The sequence below is a fragment of the Amblyomma mixtum genome, chromosome 4, assembly GCF_055824585.1.
Source record: "Amblyomma mixtum isolate Tamu chromosome 4, ASM5582458v1, whole genome shotgun sequence".
NCBI classification, from domain to species: domain Eukaryota; kingdom Metazoa; phylum Arthropoda; class Arachnida; order Ixodida; family Ixodidae; genus Amblyomma; species Amblyomma mixtum.
In genome coordinates, this window is record NC_143015.1 from 67921692 (window position 1) to 67944067 (window position 22376).

General features: G+C 47.6%; 1 protein-coding gene across 1 annotated transcript; it reads right to left on the bottom strand.

The window, feature by feature from the left end:
• Window positions 1–3336: 3336 nt before the first annotated feature.
• LOC149346758 (uncharacterized) lies at window positions 3337–22114 on the bottom strand. Its single transcript, XM_089585444.1, has 6 exons — window positions 21952–22114; window positions 18943–19019; window positions 8855–8950; window positions 7794–7841; window positions 6272–6319; window positions 3337–3381 (listed from the first exon to the last, which is right to left on the bottom strand). Exons 1-6 carry the CDS (start codon window positions 22112–22114, stop codon window positions 3337–3339), a joined length of 477 nt encoding a protein of 158 aa, XP_089441570.1.
• Between the last annotated feature and the right edge of the window lie 262 nt (window positions 22115–22376).

Genomic DNA, 22376 nt, shown 5'->3' on the forward strand with positions numbered 1-22376 from the left:
CCCTTTATCTCCACAAGCTGCTTTCGAAAAGGAAGTAAAAAACTTGTTTTTCCTTTTAGGGATGTGAGATAACCTTTTTTTGTACTTAGATGCACATGTGGAATTGTGTTTTTAAGACAGCGGTTGCTGACGTCGATATCGTTTTAGAAATCTTTTCTTCTTCCAGTTGAAAGAAATGAGCAAAAAATAACGTAGCAATAATTCCAAAAGCGATGCGTGATAACATATGCTGATTCAGCGTTTTATAGCGTTTTATAGCGTTTAGTGCTATCGCGCCTTCGCAAATAGAAAAGAACCCTTTTTTCTCTGAAGAAAGCTTTAATTATCGCGGAGAAAAAACGCTAGAGCATGTTAGAAAAAACAGAACATGAAAAAGAGAGACAGAAATATATCTCTCCGGACGAGAAAAACCGAAGTAACGGAGATGGTACAGTTTCAAAAACGAGAATAAAATCGCTGTCACACGCTTGTAGATTTTCCTTACCTTGACAATAACGACACCAGAAGTCGCTGTTTGATGGAAAATGATAAATTTTATTGACGAAAAACTTTGATGGAACGGGAAGTCTCACCGCGCAGTGTTCAAACTCCGCAGCTGCTCTTGCAGTCGCATACGTAGGCCCGGAGTGGATTACAACAATTTATGACTAGGGTAGGTTATGGATACGATGCAAAACGACATGCAAAATCGCAAATCACAGGGCCCCGTGTTCTGGCGAGTTCGTATCATAATTGTCACATACTATTCCTTCTTTTGAATATATCCTTCGCGTTGGTTCTTTTTTGCATCACTTTTACCCGGTGCATAACATATTATTTTTAAGCCGTGCTTTGTTGCTCTGTTACTGCGTTTCATGCAATAGGCGAGCCTTTTTCAGCGATGGTTATTGACGTTTTTGTTGCAATCTATTGCAAACTATACAAGGGATCTGAGGCCTTTTGCCCCAGCTTCCTCTGTTTTCGTTGGAAAGAAAAGAAAAAAAAAATGGTTTGATTTCGCTGAAGGGATTCCACCTCACCAGTTTCTTTCGTTATTCCACGTCCAGACCGACGTGCGTCGCAACGTATCTTTGAGACTTTCGCATTTCCAAGATTATCATATCTCTGCTGCACTGTAAAGGACAGTGTAGCAACCTTAGGTGGGCCTCTAATCTCTCAGCAGTGCTGGTGTATCTACCTTTGTATATCGCCGTTTTCACTGTGCGTGTTGTGAAGTCATTGCAAATTGTTTTATTGTTAAATGTTCGATATCATTTTCATGGCAAAGATGCGTGTTTGTTATGCTGAGCACGCGGTCTCTATAGAACTCGCTTTTCAGTACTGAGCATTTTTTAGACGCGAGGGGAGAGAGAGAGAGAGAGAGAGAGAGAGAGCGACGAATGTCCTGTACGGTGTATTTCCTCCATGAAATGTCACGCTCTACAGCGCTAAGAACTATTCAGAAACTACTCATGCATCACACGTAGAGCTTCTACCAACGGGGTCACATGAACTGTTTGACGACGGTCGTCAATCACTGGTAGTCGGGACGAGCCCTCAGAGTGGTTTAAGGAGCATAGTCGTGGCGCAGTGCGCCTTACAGGGCTGGTAATTTTAACACGATAGTATTTAGGGTCCCGTTAGATGGCAGTCCGGTGTCAGTGGTATTGACGTGTGGAGGAAAGAAAGCGGTCCACCCGCCGTCTAGATCACGTGGCCTTGTGATGTCATCGATGGCAAGTTGCAACCTGCTCATCGCCATGTGAGCAAGCTGCCCACAACGGCAGATAGCAGTAAAATGAATGATTGCTCGCGAAAGGTTGCTCGGGAAGAGGAACCTGAGGCTCACAAGTCCAATCGGTCGCTGTTTGAAAGATGACAGGTTGCAACCTGCTATCCGCCCTGTGAGCAAGCTGCCCACAGCGGCAGGTGGCAGTTAAATGAATGACCGGTCGCGAAACGTTGCTCGGGAAGAGCAACCTGAGGCTCACAAGTCCAATCGGTGGCTGTTTGAAACCGCCACCTGCCGGGACAGTTTCTCACCAATTTACAGCCGTTTGCCGGGATCGAAGTGAGGAGTCTCCATCATCTGTAAATCTAGAGCAGAGGATGTAGAATTCCTAAGAAATGGGCATGTAGGCAGAACCTACGCGACCATAGAGGATAAATAATGGGGGATAAATTTCTGTCACATTGCACTCAAAGGGTTAGGGGAAGCGTTATGTGACTATGAAAGAAAGAACAGTGATTGTATCTGCGAAGTGACACGCAAAGAGCACCCCAGGCGACTGAAGGGACTCATTAGGTCTATTTCGCCATTCCCTTAGAGCGGATCCTAAGTCTCAGATAGAGTTTAGGACGCAACGCGAGTGGTCCACTCGTAAATATCAATGCTGTCATACGTAGAATTCTTGGCCACAGTATTACAACCTAGTACTTCAGCACACTACCTTGGGCACGCTAGGTTTGTGGAAAAACGCCTCAGGAAGTTTACAACATAGAGTAAGCTGAAACCATTCTGCAGCCCTGTTGCAACATTAAATCAGCAGGCATGTGTCTCAGATATGTAGGCTTCCCACACTCACCACTTTCGACACGTCTGAAAACTTTACGAGGAGGCTTAAAAGCAGCAAGTGCTGCATGAGAGTACATACAATATTGCCTGCTTTTACATGGCTTGCTGTGGGTGTGTCTTTTGGTATTGATTAGCAAGCCTGTTAGTGTTATCTGGTGCGTTAAAAAAAACTGCGTCTGTGCGACCTCATGAAGTTTTTCTACCGTCACCGACAACCACAATGACTAGCTGAAAAAATGCCATTTTAGATTTTTCTGCAGTGGTAGTGGACCATAGGGATGGATCAAATGGTCAGATTTTCTCAGTAGGTGGTCATTGGCGCCTAATACATCTTTACTCTCTGCCAGCGCGCTTCTTGCAATTCACCTCTGTGAAAACACTAACAACAGCCGGGAAAAACAAGCGGGATCGAACACTCGGCACACGAAGTGTCAAGCGGTGTCTGCGATTGATACTTTATGTTTCTTAGGCACCGCTTGGTTGTAAATGCAGGTAAAGAGACTGAGATCGCCCTAGCTTAGCGAAGTTACGATGCTGGCACTAAGAGCTAACCGAATGGCTGCTGGAAAATTTACCAGGCAGCGTTAATGCAGTATGCGTTACTAGGCGGTGGTATCAACGCGTTTAATTCAGGAAATTAAAAAGCGCGAACTTCAAGCTTAGGCCCGCATCCACGAATAACGAGAAGCGCCCGTCGCCACGTAGAGTGCTGTTGCCCACCAAACACGGACGTGTCATGACTCGTCTCCGGAACCGCTGTAATCAGTGCTCTCGACAGCGGTTCACCCGTAGGGGAACGGTTTTTTCACTATCATGGAGATGCACTCCTGCAAAAGTGAGTCAGGTTCAGCTTCAGTCAATCTTATAATCTATCAGTGAGTTATTCAATCAATTCATTAAATATGGATGAAATAGTCAATAAGCAACTCATTAAAGCGATGGAACAGCCAACCATACAAAACATCCCAAAATCAAGCAATGAAAAAGACAACTAATCTTTACTGCCCATCCGCCCGCGCGTCCGCCCGCCCGCCCGCCTGCCCGCCCGCCTGCTTGCGTGCCTGCGTGCCTGCCTGCTAGAACTGGACGAAAGTTTAAATGGCGGGCCTATTGCCCAAACAAGGCAGGTTAAGAATGAAGGGCTATTGTGCCAGCTTCGTAATAGATATTGTCTCGCGTTAAGCTACCTTTATCTATATAAATAGACAGAGAAGAAGAAATACCTGTGTGAAGACAACACGGCGTTTTTAGGGTGCAAGTCTTTCTAATGCACAAGCCACACACCTTCGCGAGCAGTAGCACTGTTGCACCCGCGTTAGCATGAAGCTAAATCATTACCCAAGCTGCGCATATAATTGGCCCAATATTGGCAATGGGTAGTTTTACACTGATCCTACAGACGTTTTACAGAGCCGCTTTACATAGGGACTGCCATCTTTGATCACGTGATCACGTCGCCATTACACGCCCCTTGACTGTTCGGCGCGCGCCTCGTCGCGAAGGCTGCTTAGCCTGAAGGTTCGGTTCCGACCGGCAGTGCTTTGGCCGATACGGTTGTAATGGAGTGGGAAGACGACACTATGTTTTGGCCAAAGCTTCAAAGGACATGTGCGAACCCTAATTTGATCACTTGAGGCATTAAAATGTGATCGGGCTTCATGTCGTAGAGAGTCGCTGTGCTCTCCGCCATTTCGAGCTAACGGATGGATCACCTGAATACTTGCCTTTGCATGCGCTGAAGGTTTTGCTTAATGTTTGTTTATTGGTTTGGTTTATTGGGGTTTAACGTCCCAAAGCGACTCAGGCTATGCGAGACGCCGTAGTGGAGGGCTCCGGAAATTTCGACCACCTCGGGTTCTTTAACGGGCACTGACATCGCACAGCACACGAGCCTCTAGAATTTCGATGGAGGTTTGTTTATTGTTATAATCTAAAACGGCAACGTTTAATGCTCTTGCGGCCGCGCAGGTCGCTGTCCTGTATTGTGTACCTGCATGCAGACACTGCTCTAAAACGCTCACATGCATATCGTACGCATTTGTAAACGGTGGTAAGGAAACCTAAAATATTATCTACTGGTTTGTTAAGCACAGAAATGCTACAAAAACAAACACACTAATTTTGACTAAGTACCATGAACCAAGCAGCCTTCACAAGCTGGCGTGCAATCGTTTCGAAGGATTCCGCGATATTGGTGTAACGCGCACATGGCAACGCGTTCAGACTACATGAGGTTCACAATTAAGTCAGACTCACATATAAAATAGCGGTACACTTCACGCTCGATAGGCGGACATGTAAATGCTCGAGGACTCGCTGGTTGTAATTTATCAGCTGCACTCTGAGCTTGCAGAGTCACTTTAATGATTGACTCGCATGGACCGCGAGCAATTGACAACCACCCAGCACAGCAGCCGTAAAGAAAATGCTTTATTCCGAATATGGTCCGTGAAAACCGCGCTACTTGGAGCGAAGTTTAGAGTATATAGCACCGACACGGCGTGTAATACACGGACTGACGGTAAGCGTTGTCCGCTGGCACTTTTGTGCATTGCACAATATACAGTACCGGTATGTAGGAGAGTAAGTTGTCTTTTTTTTTCTCGTTCCCAATTCGGCCTCGGGCGCTCCTTTTACTAATGGCCGCACACCTTACGAGCAGTGTGGTCTCAGCACAATTCACAGCGACTGAAAGCGCGATGTGACGGTTTCGGGGGCGGCACAGCTTCATGTAGTTGTGTTGTGCACTTACCCTTGCAGATTTTCCAAGATCGAAACCTGCCTTTCTATATTGGCTATCTAGCGCTGCCGAACGTGTTTGTTGGGTTCGCCCGTTCGTAGAAAGAACTCCTTGGGCAGCCATTCGCGATATTTCCATTGCTGCGTCAAGGCGTCCACGCCAGTGACTTACGAGGCCCGTAATGGCGCCGTGTTCCGAGAGCCCGTGTGGCGCCATCTGGTCTCAAACAGAAGAACTGCGTGCTATAAAACGGTCTATATAGGACCGGTCGGTGCCAATATATTTCCAATATTGAACCGATTAGTTGTGCCGCTGGGGTAAGCGGTAATACCTGCGCACCGCTTTTTATGAAAGCCTTTTACAGGTTTGAAACATATCTGACCAGTGCAAAAAAGACGTTGACAACAGAGCACTGAGCACAGGACGGACGTGGTCCTGTCTTAGTGTTCACTTGTCTGGGTCTTTTTTTTGCTTTATTGACGTATGTTTCAGGAATTAACAAATTTGCCACAACTAACTCAAACTTTGATCAAAACTCTAAAAACTGCTTGCGTTGCTGCTGGGTATCAGTTGTGAGACTTGGCGGACACTCGCCGTTAGTTCCGCGGCATGAGCCAACGAAGCTAGTTGAAAAGTGGGTTTTGACGTCAGTGAAACATCAGCAAGGTGTTTTTCTACCTCGTTCTGTCGATTAGGAAAAAAAACTGCGATGTAAAGAACAGTACAAGTAAAGGACGAGAAAACCGGAAAAGCTCTGTTGGTTAATTTGGCTGCCAATACATTTAAAAACAGAAGAATGGCAATTTTGTACCCAAACCGTCTGTGTTCGGGATGATAAAATTCTAACAGAAGCGGTGGTACGTTCATCGTTGGCAGTACCACGATATTTGCTTAAGCTAGGGATAGGGTAGCACAGATGCTTCATGCTCCATGTAAAACTTCGTAGAAAAACAAGGCATAGAATAAAAGCCACTCACCGCAAGTGTATCTGCAAATCCAATCGCAGCAAATTTCATGAGGCGAGGCTGCAAGTTAAAAGAAATGAAGCGTTACATAGAGATCGAAACATTGTTATTGGAGACAATTGTTATTGGAGACATTGTTATTGGAGACAAATGGGACATAACACTTGTATTCATTTAACATATCGCCTATTCTACGCATAGGTATCGGAATAGACGCCGACGATTTCAGTCTGACCTACAAGCTTCGATGCATATAGGGACATCCTTCAGAGAGTCTGTAGAAAGTTTTCATCCTCACCGTAACAATCATTTTCTGGTTGACAATTCCCAGGAGAATTCCCAGGAGTTCTTTTCGTCGACGAATACTGAGGTTTTAGAGGTCGATAAAGATTGCTGACTGTTCGGTATTACTACGCAGCCCCCCACGGAGGTGTGCTACAGCCAAACTTTAGCCTTTGCACTGCAAGACACTTTTTTTCTGATATTTTTTTGAATACCGGCTTTGCGGGAGGGCTATATAAGGTGTTTAATGTTCAAAAAAAAAAAAAGCGACAGCGCTAGGTCTATACACTTGATCGTCGTGGAATATGCTCACCTGCTGCGGTCACTGACTAGCTTTGTTATCATACAGCCGCCGCGAGGGCTCAGTGGTTATGGTGCTCGGCTGCTGACCCGAAAGACGCGGGTTCGATCCCGGCCGCGGCGGTTGAATTTCTTTGGAGGAGAAATTATAGAGGCCCGTGTACTGTGCGATGTCAGTTCAGTGCACGTTAAGGAACCCCAGGTGGTCGACATTTCTGGAGCCCTCCACTACGGCGTCTCTCATACCCTTAGTCGCTTTGGGACGTTAATCCCCATAAATCAACCAAACCAACCAACCTTTGTTATCATACCGTAGAACAGGCGATTGCGAATGCAATCCAGATATTGTTCGCGACATTCGACTGAATGCAAAAGCCAACTTTGCCCGAGCAACTTTTTCGCCGGACTTTTAGCAGGCAGAAATTCAGATCTGAGTACAGATGTTCTCCTTTCACTTGCGCTTGAGAAAGGGCGTAGAAACTTACATCTGTGTAAATGCCTGGGCCACAGAGATATGTAGCTCGGCTCTGGAAAAGCAAGCTTACCATTTGAACTGAAAATCTTCCTCACTAGCGAAATAATTTTGGGTCGCCATTAAACTAGGACTCTCGGTTTGCGGAAAATTTGATCTCAGCCATACTAGGCGGCCGTTGCAGGTACATCCTGATGGCAATTGGGTGTACCCCTCTGTCTAAGTAACTAGGATAGCCTTTTTTCGTTTTTGTAAAGTATCTATCCCGGAGCGATCTTAGCAAATCATTTTACTAGATGGACAGGGAGAATTCAAGATATATCCTCAGAAGAGGAACATTTTACCTGTCAGTAAAAGTGTGCTTTTATATAACTGTCTTTTTCTGACGCTTTTTGACCAGCAGATTTGTATTTCTCTTGGAACAATAAAAAGAAGCACTTTTTTCTAGCTAGGACTACTAAAGTTCGAGCAAGCACTTACCGAATTCTCGAACAAGGTTTTCTTTGTGCACAAAGCCATGACCGCCAGCTGCCAGAAAGACACGGAAAAAGTTTGTGCAAATATTTTAAATATTTTCTTGTTCATTTTCGTAAGTCCGAGATCTGTGGAAACACTAGATTGCATTCAGATCGCTCCTCCCTTTCATTTTTTTTTTATTGTCTCTTATCCATCCCAAAAAATCAGTGACCAATCTTAAAATGGGGCGCCCGCCTCCCCGTCTCCTCGGGCAAGTGCTGCAAAGCTTCCTCTTTGAGGGCAGGTCGAAGCACGAGCGACCATATAACGCAAGGAAAGCCTGGAGTTGTTGGGCAGTTTGCCACTAGAACCTATTTTGCCCAGGATAAATGCATCTGCGAAAAAGACACCGAAGAAGTTTGTGCAAATATTTTAAACATTTTCTTGTGCATTGTCGTAAGTTCTAGACCTGTGGACAAACGATATTGCATTCAGATCGCTCCTTCCTTCCATTTTCCACGGCCTGCCAATCGACTCCGTGCACCACTCCCATCCACTGCACTTCATGGCTGCCATCCAATTTCTCATTAGTAGAACATTCAGCCCATCCCTCATGTAATACCCCATTCCTGGGGGTTTGTGGTATTGATAATAAATAAATAAATAAACAAATAAATAAATAAATTAATTAATTAATTTTCTGCTGCCGGACAAGCATCGACGTAGCAACTTAGGTCACAAAACAAATTTTCACATAGGTGAATAAATTGATGTAATTTTCCCCAGTGTTACTTTACCAACTGGGTAACCACAACGTCCAGTCAACGTTTTTCTAGACCTACAAGTGAAAAAGCCTATCCCTTATTTGCATTAGCTCGACTGATGATGTGGGGAATGCCGACTTGTGCAGCCGCGGAGGCGCGCTCGGCGGACAAAATACATATATCACGCTTTCTTGTCTTGACATTAGAATAGGATGAAATGTCTTAATTCTTCTTCCCATCCCGAGGTATTCGTTGTAGAAGGCGCGGAAAATCTTAGCATGAAGTTCGTAAGCGTACTACCCCACAAGTGGGCAACCTTACCGATCGGGGGCGCTCGCATGTGTCAGCCATGTCCAGTGGACTAGTGTTCTCCTTGAAGCATTCCGTAATCATCGTCATAAATTGTTTGTCCTCCATCTGCGGTTGGTTGAAGGACGGAGTAGACTGTTAGGGGCAGCTAAACATGCTTGTCCGTGGAAGAATGGGCTGAAATTAACGTCGCCTTTTGTGCGCAGTGCAGATTTGTTGACCGTTCCATGTTACTTATCGGGTGAATCGAAATGTTCGAGGAAAGAGATTTTGACGCTGATGGCACTGTTTTACAATGTGGGCAAGGTATACAGAGGAATGCCAAAAACACTTCACTAAGTTACGCGTGCAGTTGGAAGGTCTATTTTTTAATTGACTTGGCCCGTCTTTTCATGTAGCGCTATGTTAATATAAACTAAAGATAGCTCCAATATAAAAGGAAGCATATTGTGTGAATTTAATCAAATAAATGCTTCATAGGTTTCGCCGTAAAGAGCATTCATTCCTTTCTTGCGAGTAGCCTTACTCTGGATGCATAACGCCTTGCGGTATTTTCAGCATCAATTGAATAATAACGACATCATTCGCTATTGTAGCAGCACTGATGTTCTATTTCACATTGAAGCTACCCCCGATGTAGGCAGCAGACGATTACAAGTTGCACGTAAATAATAAAAAAAAACAATTATACCCTTCAGTCACTCATCGTATTCAGCTTAAATTGCGGTAAATATCACTTACCTAAAATGTTGAATCTGAGGAAATCAGTACAAGTGCCTGGGCTGTGAGACGACGCGATAAACATTTTATCCCTGGGCGATCCCTTTTGAAAATTTTTTTTTGTGCCAAACGCACCTTTAAAAAAGGCAGGGATGCAATCATGACGCGAGCGAGAAAGGAAGCTGAATTAAAAAAATATATGTATTTACGTCAAACAAAACAAGCACCTCTTATTCAATAATTCACACAAATTCATTCAAAGCCCCAGCACAATGAAACGAGAAAGGAAGAGCAATGTGTGGGACACTACCCATCCCGACACCGTGCTTTTCCTTACTATGCGTCATTACATTATTGAAAAGTCTCGGATGTGCTAATCAGCATGTTTTTTTCATTCAAACTATTTCATTTTGCTCTTCGGTCGAAGGACGGTACCAGGAAAAGTTGGGATTCAATTTCTTATATTTTTCGAAATAGTAGTAGTAGTAAAAGACTTTTAATCGACCATAATTTACAGGCCGAGCATTTCGACCGCCTGGGCGACCAGAAGCCGCTGTTCTTCTTCCCCTTCAGCGCCAAGCCAGTCAAGCCAGGTGGTGATGGATAGAGAGGGTGGGGGGAAGGAACCCGACTGCTGAGCAGCCGGGCAATAGAAGGGGCAATGGGCCAGGTCCGCATAGATACAGTGGCAGTTGGGACAGGAAGGGTCCGATCGATAGCGATAGAGGAAGAGGCGGGACGGGGTGATAACTGCATTCATCTGAATGTGCCGAAGAAGGCGAGCCTCCGGCACCGTGAGTGATGGATGAGGGGGAGGGTAAAGGCGTTTGTCAAGGCGGAGCTCAAGGTAGACCTCTTTTATGGTGCGGCGAAGGGTGAGTTTCCCACCGTCCTCCGAGGGTTTGGGCCAGGGGATCAACGGTGCCCGGAAAAGTGTGTCGCGGGCGAGCTGATGGGCCAGCTCATTGCCGTCAGTCCCTGAATGCCCAGGGACCCAGCGGAGGAAACGATGGAAGGCTGCAGTGCGAAGACCGCTCGTTCGACCTCCTGTTGGAGAGAAGGGGTCAGGGTGCGTTTCTGTATGTGGTGTATAGCGGCTTGTGAGTCCGAATAGACTGTGTACTCTTGGAGAGAGGGAAGGAGGGAAAATGACTGAAGGGCATACGCAATGGCGAGGACCTCGAGGGACAATGCTTCTGGAGGGTGTAGATACGGCCCGCTGGTGTGGGTTTCAGGAGCAGGGAGGTGTGGATGGTACAGGGCGTAGCCGCAGGAACCTCGAGGAGCCACGAAGGAGGCACCCGTGTAAGCTACACCCTGGGTATCAAAAAGAGGGGAATGGTGCTGTACGGCCGCATGACGACGTCCGGCGTGCAGGACGGGGGACATGTTGGTCGGGAGGGGAAGGATACGAAGATTGGGGGCGGGGGTGGGAATAGGAGAGGTAAACGGGGAGATTGGAATGGGCGAGATACCCGCTTGAGTCAATAACCACTGACCCTGACGGGTAAGGGAAAGCCGGGCAAGCTGCGAGTCACGATGGAGACTGAGAAGAGAACGAAGAGGATGGAGGAGGCCTGTGGCAAAGAGCTTAGTGGTAGAGGTAGTGATAGGGAGGTTGAGAGCTGCCTTGTCGAGGCCCACAAGGGCAGTCTCGGGAGCGTTAAGTTGAGTCTGAGTGAAGGAAGCGTAGGGTGCAATGTACAAGATCTTGTTGAGGGCCAGCGCGTGGGCAACTCGGCACGCGTGAGCCTCGTGGAGACCTGAGCGTCTCCACGAGGTGGCGCCGCTAGGTGGCGCCGCCCTGGTTAGCTGGCTGCCTACCGCGCTCTGCTTTAACCTGCCCCTGGCCCGGTCCAGGGCCTCGCCCGCCCCTGGATTTACACTCCACCGCTTCAGGAAGGCTCCCGAAGCACGTGGAAACCATCGGCATCACGGCCCGCTGCCGAACTGGCCTTCCAAGCGTCTCCAAAACAGTGAAGCGGCGCGGCGCCTCGCTAAACCTAACGCGCCGCGCCTGCACCGCCGCAATGCAGCGTCTGACCAAGCCCCTGCAGCCCAGACCCACCGATGCCGCCACCGCGGGGCCTGTTCCAACCACGTCGACAGCTGTCTCTCAAACGGGTACGTTCAACGCCGCCCACGCAACCGAGCACATTCCTGCCGCACTGCACGCCTTGAGCGACGCTGGGAGCACGGGATCGACGGCCGCGCCGCAGCCGGCAGCGTTCGTCGTCGGCGCAGCGTCCACACCTAGCCAACTCCACGCTCTAAGGGACGCCAAGAGCTTCGGGGCCATAGACGCGTCGCAGCCGGCTGCGTTCGTCGCCGCCGCTGGAGCCGCTGCACCTACTCCAGCCAAAGGTCCCACTGACACCAAGACCTCCAGCCCGGCACCCGCGTCGCACACTGAGACTCCGGCTGAGGACTCAGACATGGACCTTACGACGTCCCCGGCAGACGACACTCCTTCCCAGGAAATCGGCTGGACCACCATCATCTTTCAAAACAGATATTCTCGCTGCTCGCATGATGGGATCCACTGAATCAGTACTCATAACGTTCGCTGGTACCGTCATCCCCCACTTTGTTTATTTCAAACGCGTTGCCTTCTGGTGCCGTCCTCATAAACCTAAACCTCCCACCTGCACCTGTTGTCTCACTCTAGGCTATCGCGACCACCAATGCCCCCAGCACAGCGTTCCGGCCAAAAGCCGTCGCTGTGATGCTCCTCTACCCGCTAACCCTTCCGCTCATGTGTGTGCCCAGGCCTGGTGCGTTCATTGCCAGGTGAACACCCACCCCTCCCTCGACCCTACTTGCCCCTTCATCCTTGCTAAGCAACGCGAGTGTGCTAAAGCTGCATACCTCCGACGCCTAGCTTTGCGCCGGGCCACTCAACCCACCACCCCTTCCTCCTCCCCCCCACCTCCTCCTCCTCCTCTAATCATGAATCTCCATCATCTTCGATCACGTCACCACCAGGCTCCTACGCCGCCATAGTTAAAGGATCCTCGGTGCCAGCGTCCCTCTCTTCCACTACACCACCCTCTCCATCCTTGACTGACGAGAGCCGCTACTTCGACCTCCGGCTCGCAATGCTGGACCGCCAGCAGCGAGAGCAGCAGCGTATTTCCCACGATCTACAACTCCAGATGCATGCCTTGACTCAAACCCTCCAGACAACCACCTCCTCTCTTACCTCCCAGCTTAGCAAGCTAAATGAGCACCTTGCCACGTTCACCACACCTTCCTCCAGCGCCCAGGTCGCCCCTTTGGCTGACCTTGTAGAAACCACCATACAGGCCCATCACACTCGCTTGGTTCAGCTGGAAACTTCGGTTCTCCAGATTCTTACCACCCTCCAAGCACAATCAAAGCAATTGGAATCCTTCGCATCTATGCTCCAATCCGTCCATGAGTCACTGCCCCCGGCAAAAAAGAAGGAACGCGTACCATCGCGTTCCTCTCCACTATCATAATGGCGTTTGGCGAGGACCTCGAGATTGTGCAGTGGAACTGCCGAAATCTTTGCCACAATAAGACCCCCCTCCACCAGTATCTACTCACCCGCCCCTCCCTACCTCATTTTCTCCTTCTCCAGGAGACCCGGACGGCCCGCAATGTCCCAGGCTACCGCGCCTACCATGCCACTACGGCCACACCACTTGCGTCTATTTATGTACGCAGTGACGTGCTCGTAGAGCAAATTGACATCCCCTCCACCCTCCTTAAATATTTAGTTGGTGTGGTTTATTACCACCCTTCTTCCCGCATCTCACTCGCCCTTTTGTCTTTTTACAACTCCCCTGTCACTTCCTCTTTATTCTCGGCTCTGGGCAAATTCCTTCACTCTGTTTCTTCTACCTCCCATCTCCTCTTTGGTGGTGACTTTAATGCCCCTCACACACTCTGGGGCTACCCACAAACCCTCAAACCCGGCCCCCTCCTCCATTGCCTGGCCCAGGAACGCCACCTCACCCTTCTTAATACTCCTGGCTCTCCTACTCGAGCGAACACTGCCTCACAACGCCCTACGACACCCGGCCTCACTTTCTCTCGGGGTTCACTTTCCTTTCGCTCGCAGGTGACAGCCGAAACTCTTCTAAGTGACCACTTTCTCATCCATATCACAACCTCTCTCTCCCACATCCCTCGCTGTCATCCGATTATTCACACTGACTGGTATGCTTTTCGCACTAATCTCGCCTCCGACTCCTTTCAATCCTACGACGACTGGACGTCGCGCATCTCTGCAGCGCTCACGTCCAGTAGCCGTCGCGTTCCCTCTCGTTACCCAATCCAAGACCCAGATCCTCCTCACCTTCTCCGTTTATGGCGTCGCCGTAAACGTCTTCAACGCTCCTTTCGCTCCCAACCACACAATGCCCAACTTTCCTCCCGGATCACTGCTTTGCGGGCCGAGATCGTCGCCCACTGCGCCTCCCTCGAGCACTCTCGTGGGAGTGCTCTTTGTGATGGCCTTGATTCTGCATTGCACTCGCGATCCGCATGGTCTCTCTTTAAATCCCTCCTTGGCACTAAGCCTGCCCTTGCTCCCACTCTAGCTAAAGCCCTCACTCAGGGGACTCCCTCCGAAGTTTTTGATCAACTCGCCTCTCTCTACCTCCCGCCCCCTCTGGCATCCTCCTACCCGGTGTACTCGGGTGGACCTAACCCCGATCTGGACCAATGCAATTCACTCTCCGGGAGCTCGAATCTGCTCTGGCTGCTAATTCTACACGCTCGGCTCCCGGTGAGGATGCCATTACATACACCACACTTCGCAACCTTCCTGACTGCGCCAAAGAATTCCTCCTTCAAACCTACAATGAGGCCTGGGAGAGCGGCTGCTTGCCGAGCTCCTGGACATCCTCCCTTATTTCTATGATTCCAAAACCGGGCAAACCTCCCTCTCTCTCTAACCTCCGCCCAATCTCCCTGACGTCGTGCGTTGGTAAGACCCTCGAGCGAATGGCTCTGACTCGCCTCTCTGATTTTCTTGAGGCACGGGAGTTCTTCCCCATTCTCTCATTGGCTTCCGACGCCGCGTCTGTGCACAGGACATGTTTCTGATTCTGATTCTGATGTTTCTGATTCACCACCGCTGGCCTCTCTCCTGCTCCTGAGAAATCCGAGCTTCTCCTTCTTAACCATTCCTCCTACCAGCGCTCACACAACCACTTCGTCTCTCTCCACCTTTCTGGCTCTCCCATTCCTGTCGTCACACAAAGCAAAGTTCTTGGCTTCCCTTTGCATGCGGCTAAAAATGTGCAATCCCTTCGAAACAGAAATTTGATTTATCCTGTAAAGACAAAGATGAATGTTCGGGAAACGGTATCGATATCACCACGCCTGTGTGCGATGTACTGATTGAAACACGGCCTTTAATAAAAGCTCCCATGTCTCCCTGTGCTCTACGTGGCTCACAAATTAATGTCTTCGCCCCTGCACCTATTTTCGTTCTCCTTTCAATAAATTTCCGCCTTGAAATTATTAAGATACAGAAAGTCTTACATTATTCCGATATTGACCCCGTCAAAAGCTGGCCGGCTAAGAGGCAGATATTATGTTGAATATGCTGCCGATAAAAGCTGCAGATAAAATCACTTTCGACGCAAGTGCCATACGCACGCCGGGAAATTCGCATGTGCCTTTGAACGTCAGGATCCTTGCTTCGGCTTCATTCAAATAGCCGATTCGAGGATACATCTCGGCTCGCGAACTCTATCTGTTGCATCCGTATACATGTCTTCGCTGAAGAAGGTATCATTGGATTGGTTTGTACAGAAGCTTTGTGACCGCTGCTCGACCTTGAATTATTAATGCGAAAGCATTATGTGAAAGTTGTGCGCAGAATCTGTCACCGGAAGTTGTCCGCAGATCGTGGCACCTGAAGTCAAATGACGTCATAGTCGTGACTTAAGTGTAGTAAAGGCTATTGACTTGAAAACCACAATGATAGTTAATAAAGACCTGATATAATGAATGTCGCAGTATGTCGTCACTAGAAACCGGATATAACGAACATGCCAGATATAACGCAGTACCAAACTACGTCATAGCTAAAAACCGTATATAACTTATTGTCGTAGTGTTTTGTTGCCAGAAACCTTATATAACGTCAGTGGCAGCGTAAAAGGGAAAATTAGGCGCCAGTAAAAGAAAGAAAGTAGAATGAAATAGTAAAAGAATTAGAAGCGCATAGTTGTAAAAAAAGAGCCTAGTCGTATACAAAATGCACTTAATGGTAATAAGAAAGCAGCTAATTAACGCACCAGCTTTTGCATACTTTTGCATTTCCGCAATGCAGCAGACTTCAGTGCTTTCAAAGTTTTTATTAGCGGTGATTTGAGACACCCATCATTCTACCTGGGTGAAAGGAACATGGATTCCCGCGGACGAAAATTTCAAGACATTGACAATTTGAATGAGTTGTTACCAGTGATGGAAGCGTCGCATTACTTCTGCCGCACACGGCTTCCCACGGTCGAAGATTTCTAGACATTGTCAGTTTGGACCAGCATGTTGCCAACGATGGAAGCGCCACATTACTTGTGCCGCCAGCTTCTGCCACAGCTTTAGACCTGACTTCGATTTGATCAGACGTACGGGCTGTCGACTGCAGCTTACTATATGGGGGTGACCATTACCCAGTTTTAGGTTTGCTGACGGCTTCAGACTATGTGGTTCGAAAATCAGCCATGTCGAATTAACAAGGACAAGTTGAGGGACGCTGGGACATGCATGTCTGGCGACATAATCGACAAAAGCTTTATAGCAAGACAGCAGCAACTGCAGCGGTCAAGTTAACCGACCATTTCCAGACCCCGGATTTAAATCCCCGAAATCTTTGAGCAGCGCGCAGAAGGGCGCAGCGAAAATTAATCACGAAGTCTTGAAGACGTCCTTGAGTAGTCTAAATTTTTCCATTCTGCCGCACAGAAGCAAACTCTACAGGTCTCAATGGGCTTCCTTTCGAGCTAGGTTTGCTGTATTCTTTCCAGTGAAGAGAAAACGGCGCTTCATTGTCAGTCGTGCTGTTGGATATTGTGCTACGAAGCCATTTTACGCTCTTTCATTGTAAAATAGAAGCTCTTGCGGAATTTGCTCAGCAATATACAGGTGCATTTATACTTGAAAATTCTATAACTACTCCTTGTTTTTCTCCTGCTTTGTTCACGTCTCTCACTCGCGCCCTGCTGACGTTGACAGAACTACATACGGCCCTACGCGGCCTGGAGGGTCGTTGTGCCATGTCACCTGTCGCTGAGCATATGCCCGGACAACACTTTTAAGTTCACGTTCTTCATGTCAGCACTCCTCGAAAACCCACCCTGCAGCCCCTCACTGGTGTTTCCTCGTCGGTGTGGAGGCCCTATTTAACACTTGCTAGTGATGAAAGCATTGCTCAGACGAGACAAGTCATCTTGTCGCAACGTTGTCTAGCCGGCTGAGGCTCTCCGTACACCTTGGGTCTGTTTGTGTCATAGTCTCAAGAATCCTAACTTCCTGCCCTCTCTCTACTATGTATTTGAAGTAGAGCGTAACTGCAACACGTTGTATCTACCGGTGTTCAGCAGTGACGAACACTGAGAGCACCCGGGGTTGTGAGTGCATATGATAAGAGCTTAGCCGACGACTCTCACGTTGCTTTAAGCTCTCGGTGCATCCACCTCTTCTCGCTGCTTCTGTCACCCCCCCCCCCGCCCCCCCGTGCCTTGACAAGGCGCTAACCTACCATCTGGCCGACGGTGGCGTAATCATCGTAAAAAGATTGGCTGACAATAGATGGGATTTTTCGCAGTGCCTAGCTTTGTCTTGGCAGCTTTTAGGCTGCCTCCGTCCTATACTGCAGGCTCGCCAATAAAGTGCGTTCTTTTTAAGAGTGTGTCGATATTTGATATTGCAAGCTACCTACTCTTACTTAAGGGCAGCAGCTTGGACATATTGGTTATTCATTTGTGACGGAACAGCGCAAAACACCGGGACAAGAGACAAGCGCTGCCAAGGTCTTGATAGTCTGGACGTGGCGACACAGGTCAAATTTTATTGGCATATTTAAAGGACGCCAAATAGTTATCAGGCAAAATAATTGTTACTAACATAGGAAAATGCCGTTACTAGCGCATTCGTCTACGACGGCTTCCTCTCTCGCCCGTGCGATGAAGAATTAAGCCTTTTCAACCCCTTTAAACCGTGCGATGGATCATGAATTTGAACACGGGCCAAATGTAAATGCGGGCAGCTCTGTATAGGCACTATAGGTGTGAAATCGGTGCGGTCGCCGCCAGAATCAATGAACGGCGCCAATAACCTAACTTTTAAATAGTAGCATGAAGCTTCTAGGCAAGGAACGCTATCTCGCATAGACGGGAGTTCAAATCCCTTGGGTGCTTTCGCTAGTTGAGAGAGTCAGGTTGATTCTGCTGTTTGAAATACCATAAAGAAGGCTTTAAGACAAGGAATACAAAAGAAAATATCCTGAAGTTTTGTACTCTAGATTCTTTATGTTCGAAGCCGTCGGCATACGGCTTTATGACTTTGTGATGCGAAAGGCTACCAGATTTATCTCGAATGATCAGAGCCACATGCAGCTGCGGCTTCGTTGCTCAAGATTTTTGTAGGCACTATCAGCGTGTTATTTGGAAAACACTTCGACAACATCAAATTCAGCGTGGTCGAGAACGGCAGTCGTTTTGTTCTTCGATGCATTTGTTGCTATTGCTGCAGCCGAGGTATCCGTTATTTCTGGTTGCAACTCAGCCCAGTGAAGAATTTGTCCAAGCACCACATAAGTCTGCTCGTCCATGGTCCACGGCGTTGTTACCACAGCGTAGCAATGTAAGTTAAAACAGAGGTAATGGTAATAGGACAACACAGCCAGCTATGGAACGAAAAATGATAGGTGTAACGTTAAGAGATCGGAAGCGGGCGGAGTGGGTGAGGGAACAAACGCGGGTTAATTGCATCCTAGTTGAAATCAAGAGGAAGAAGTGGGCTTGGGCAGGACATGTAATGCGAAGGCAAGATAACCGCTGGTCCTTAAATATAACGCAGTGGATTCCAAGTGAAGGCAAACGTAGCAGGGGGCGGCAGAAAGTTAGGTTAGAAATTTAGAAAGTTAGAAATTTGCGGGAATACGGCGGCCGCAACTAGCGAAGGACGGGGTTAATTGGAGATACATGGGAGAGGTCTTTGCCCTGCAGTGGGCGTAGTCAGGCTGATGATGATGATGACGATGATGAAAGCGTCTTACGGGAAGAGTAGCATGGGTGAAAAGCTGGAAGAAGGGAGTCTGATCATCACCTTTCTTACGTTCTAGGTAAACTTTTAGAGAACGAGAGTGATTTTGGCGGGTCACAAAAATCGGTTCTTACCGCTTTGTACACATCAGGTTGAATTCCATCAATTTCAGTTTTTACTTGGTTTGCGCACTCCCTTGCTGCACCCACCACTGAAAAGGCGGGAAAACAAATATCATTTTATGGAGTCAATTGTGATGCATACATTAACTTCATTATCCAGGCGAGGGTCTCAATATAGGGAGGCTGAAACGAGACCTTCTGCAAATAATACTAAGGAAAATTGCCAACAAATAAGCAGCGACAAAGGCAGTCACTTATACAGTACTAACAGTGGCAATGTAAAAAGAAAAACGCGACACGCGATGCTAACGATACTTAATTGTCAGAGCCGGGAAAGAATACATATAAAAAATAATCGCCACTATATGTGGCGCTACGTGAAGTACCAAAGCTCTTGTACTATTTAACTGTCAGTTGTTTGCAGAAGCAAATGCGCTTAGAGCAATATTTCCCACCCTAAACATGCAATTGCAAACTGTAATATCCTAATAAATATAGAAAGCAACGTTGCTCTTCTGTGAGATTGACTATATTAAAGGCATTTGGTTGCCATGCCGTGAAGGAAATCAGTGTTTTAAGCAATAAATAAAGACTTGCAGTGAAAGAATTAATGCTTGCTAATTAATATCGCATGATCTAAGCGAGAAGATCTGTAGCTCGTCACTTTCGCACTTTTTTTGCGTCCGGTAAAATTTAGTGGGCGCCTAATTTCTTTCGTGCAATTTTGTAGTCGTCGATCAGTTGTCTGTTTCACAGGAAGCTAAAACTGCTAATGCTGAAAAGCAGCACTGTGGCCCCATTTAACAGTCATATGGTTCTTTCCTACGGAAATGTGTAATGATGTCAGGGGTGGTAGAAAGCGTGCTAGTACTCTAGTATGTTCTGTACTGTGGTATATAGAACCTACTATCTTGGTGCAAAGACAGAATAGCCAGCGAAATTGTGGACGAATATTTTATCGCCAACGCACGAGAACTTTCCCTTAGCACGCCGTCAATAGCGTTAACACCTGTTAAAAGTGTGTGAACACGCGGCTGACAACAGGTCAATGAGTTGGAAACTACAAAACTGAGACACAAACGCGCTTTTCAAGTGGTGTCGATCGCTTTAAGTTTCCACAATTGTAATTCGACAGTGGCAGGTCGCGAATCCTTTGGGTGTTTATGTGCGTGGTGACAGAGACCTGCTCGTTCAGAAGACCCTAGCCTTTAATTATTATGTAAGTGTCGTTATGGTAAAGCGATTACAGGGAAAACAGTGCATGGATAATCCTACCTGATATAATATTATTTATAATTTTTAGAGTGCAGCTAACAATAACGTCTAGCTTTCTAGTCACCGCTGTGAACCTCACAATAGCCATACGATTTGAAAATTAAGTCAGCTAGTTGATCTGATTTTAACATGGCAAATTCATGCAGAATTTTTTCAGCAGACTAGGTAGCAGCGAGAAAAAATTATAGTTGCATGCAATCCCGTTTCGTTATCGAGACACGACTGGCTGCGTCGAAGGTACAGTCCTCAGCAGCATAAGGAGAAAATGTTTTTGCACAAAACTGAGAATCTTCTTATTTTTCAGAAAACTTGGAAACATTTTGTGGATATTAAGTCCAAAAAAGAAATAGAAAACTGAAAACAAATATTTTCTGTGGCTTAACAAAGTTGTGCGTGGATGTGAATAGTGAGAGGTAGGGTTAATGTTATTGTTTATCTTGGTTATCTTTACGGTTACATCTTTACCGTTTAACTTGGTACGTCTCAGTGTTTAGGTTTTGTTTTTACCTATCATTAAGTTATGGTTACATTAAAGAGTAGACATTTTTAAAGTGCGACACATTTTTTTTTTTCAGAGTCCTCATCTTGTTGTTTCTCAACTGCCACGAAGACGGCCCGATGGTCGATGAAGTAGCAAGCAGCCCTCTCAATGGCTGCGACACAGTACTTTGAGGCCAACGTTTGTCTCTGGTAAACCAGGACGATCATTCTTTTATCGCCGCAGCTCGTTCCCTCCTTCTGGATTCATTCCTTCGTTAATCCGTGGCCCTGGCACGAGATGCCGAACTAGACGACGAACCATCCTCACCTGAATCCACTCGCCCTTGCTCTTCGTACTTACAACGCTTCTCGAGGCGTGCGGCTTGCTCTTCATCCGTCTTCTCAGCTCGCTGCCTCCTCTTGGATTCGTTCCGAAGACGAAGCCTGGCTTCTTTCACTATCTCCGACTCACTTTCCATATCTGCCGACGAATTCCACCGAGCCGCCCCTTCTATATATGCTATGCAACGCCGGCTCCTCCTCTGCTGTTTCAACGCGATTTCACCGGCTCCTCCTCTGACGTCATGGCAGATGGCGCGGCGAGCGGCGCTTCCAGCTGCGGTGGTTGCTAGGCAACGGCTCAGCTCGCGGTGTGGCCACCAGCCACAGCGAAACGGCGAGAATATGGCCAGTGTAGCTATCGCTGCAAAACTGCGCTTGTTGAACCTAATTATCAACACACACTGAACAAGAGATAGAGAAGCCTCATGGGGCTCTCCAAAATTTCGGCCAGGGGTCTTCATTTGGCTGGAGCGTTTCTAATGGGCGGGGTTCAAATAGGGTCTTCACCGCGATGAGGAAGGCCCGGTTACGGGGAAGGGGGCGCTGTCCAACGCTTTGCACGAAAGAAGGCAAGAACTGTTGTCGAAACGTTGGAAAACTCCCCGAGGGTTCGCCTCTGTTGACTTTGTATTGGCCAGAAACCCATCTACTTGACCTCTCTTATCATGGTCGTAATTATAAAGCAATACAAATTAATGAATGTTCCATCTTTGTTCCGCCTTATACGGCTCGCGACTGCACACGAATTTCTACCCTCGTAGCAGAGACACAGTTGGAATGCTGGAATCGCTGTCGTTCTTTGGGCCTGCCTTTCGAAGAGGGGCGGAGGCCACAATTTTGTGTCATCTTATTGAAGTTGTAAGATCATTAAGTGTGTAACGAGCACTTAAGTTAGAAGGTTAAATGTTTCGTCCGAATACTTACACTCCTGGCAAAACTTTTCGCCTCTAATTTCTTCTTCGGCAGACGCTGCAGCTGCGGTGTCAGCTGATGCGTCGACAGACTCCTCAACTTCACCTTTGACTTTGATAGCTCCACATGCTACAAAACCCACGCCAGAAATGTACAGGGCCGCAAGCATGGTCATTCTTGCCGCAATATTTGCAGACATCCTCGAAGAACTGGAGAGAAAACAAGATCGGATTTTTGCGGCAGTTCCAAACTACGGGCTGCAGCCTACAACGGAAGTAATTATTAGGTCTGTCCTAAGGTTCTAAAGCACGAGTTCTGAAGCTATCCTCGTCGTACCCGATTTTCTTACCTTACGTGAGGAACCCTTCATGCTTCCTCACGCTTAGGAGCCACAGGGCTACGGAATAATCTGAAACTTCTTTTCATCGTCCCTTGCG

What these genes read in the sequence shown, in the direction of transcription:
- LOC149346758 (XM_089585444.1), bottom strand. Translation starts at nt 22,114, where the DNA reads ATGACCATGCTTGCGGCCCTGTACATTTCTGGCGTGGGTTTTGTAGCA. An exon ending in AACCTGATGTGTACAAAGCG is followed by an intron (nt 8,951 to 18,942) that starts GTAAGAACCGAT and finishes AACCAACCGCAG; the next exon opens with ATGGAGGACAAACAATTTAT. An exon ending in GATTTGCAGATACACTTGCG is followed by an intron (nt 3,382 to 6,271) that starts GTGAGTGGCTTT and finishes TCACTTTTGCAG; the next exon opens with GAGTGCATCTCCATGATAGT.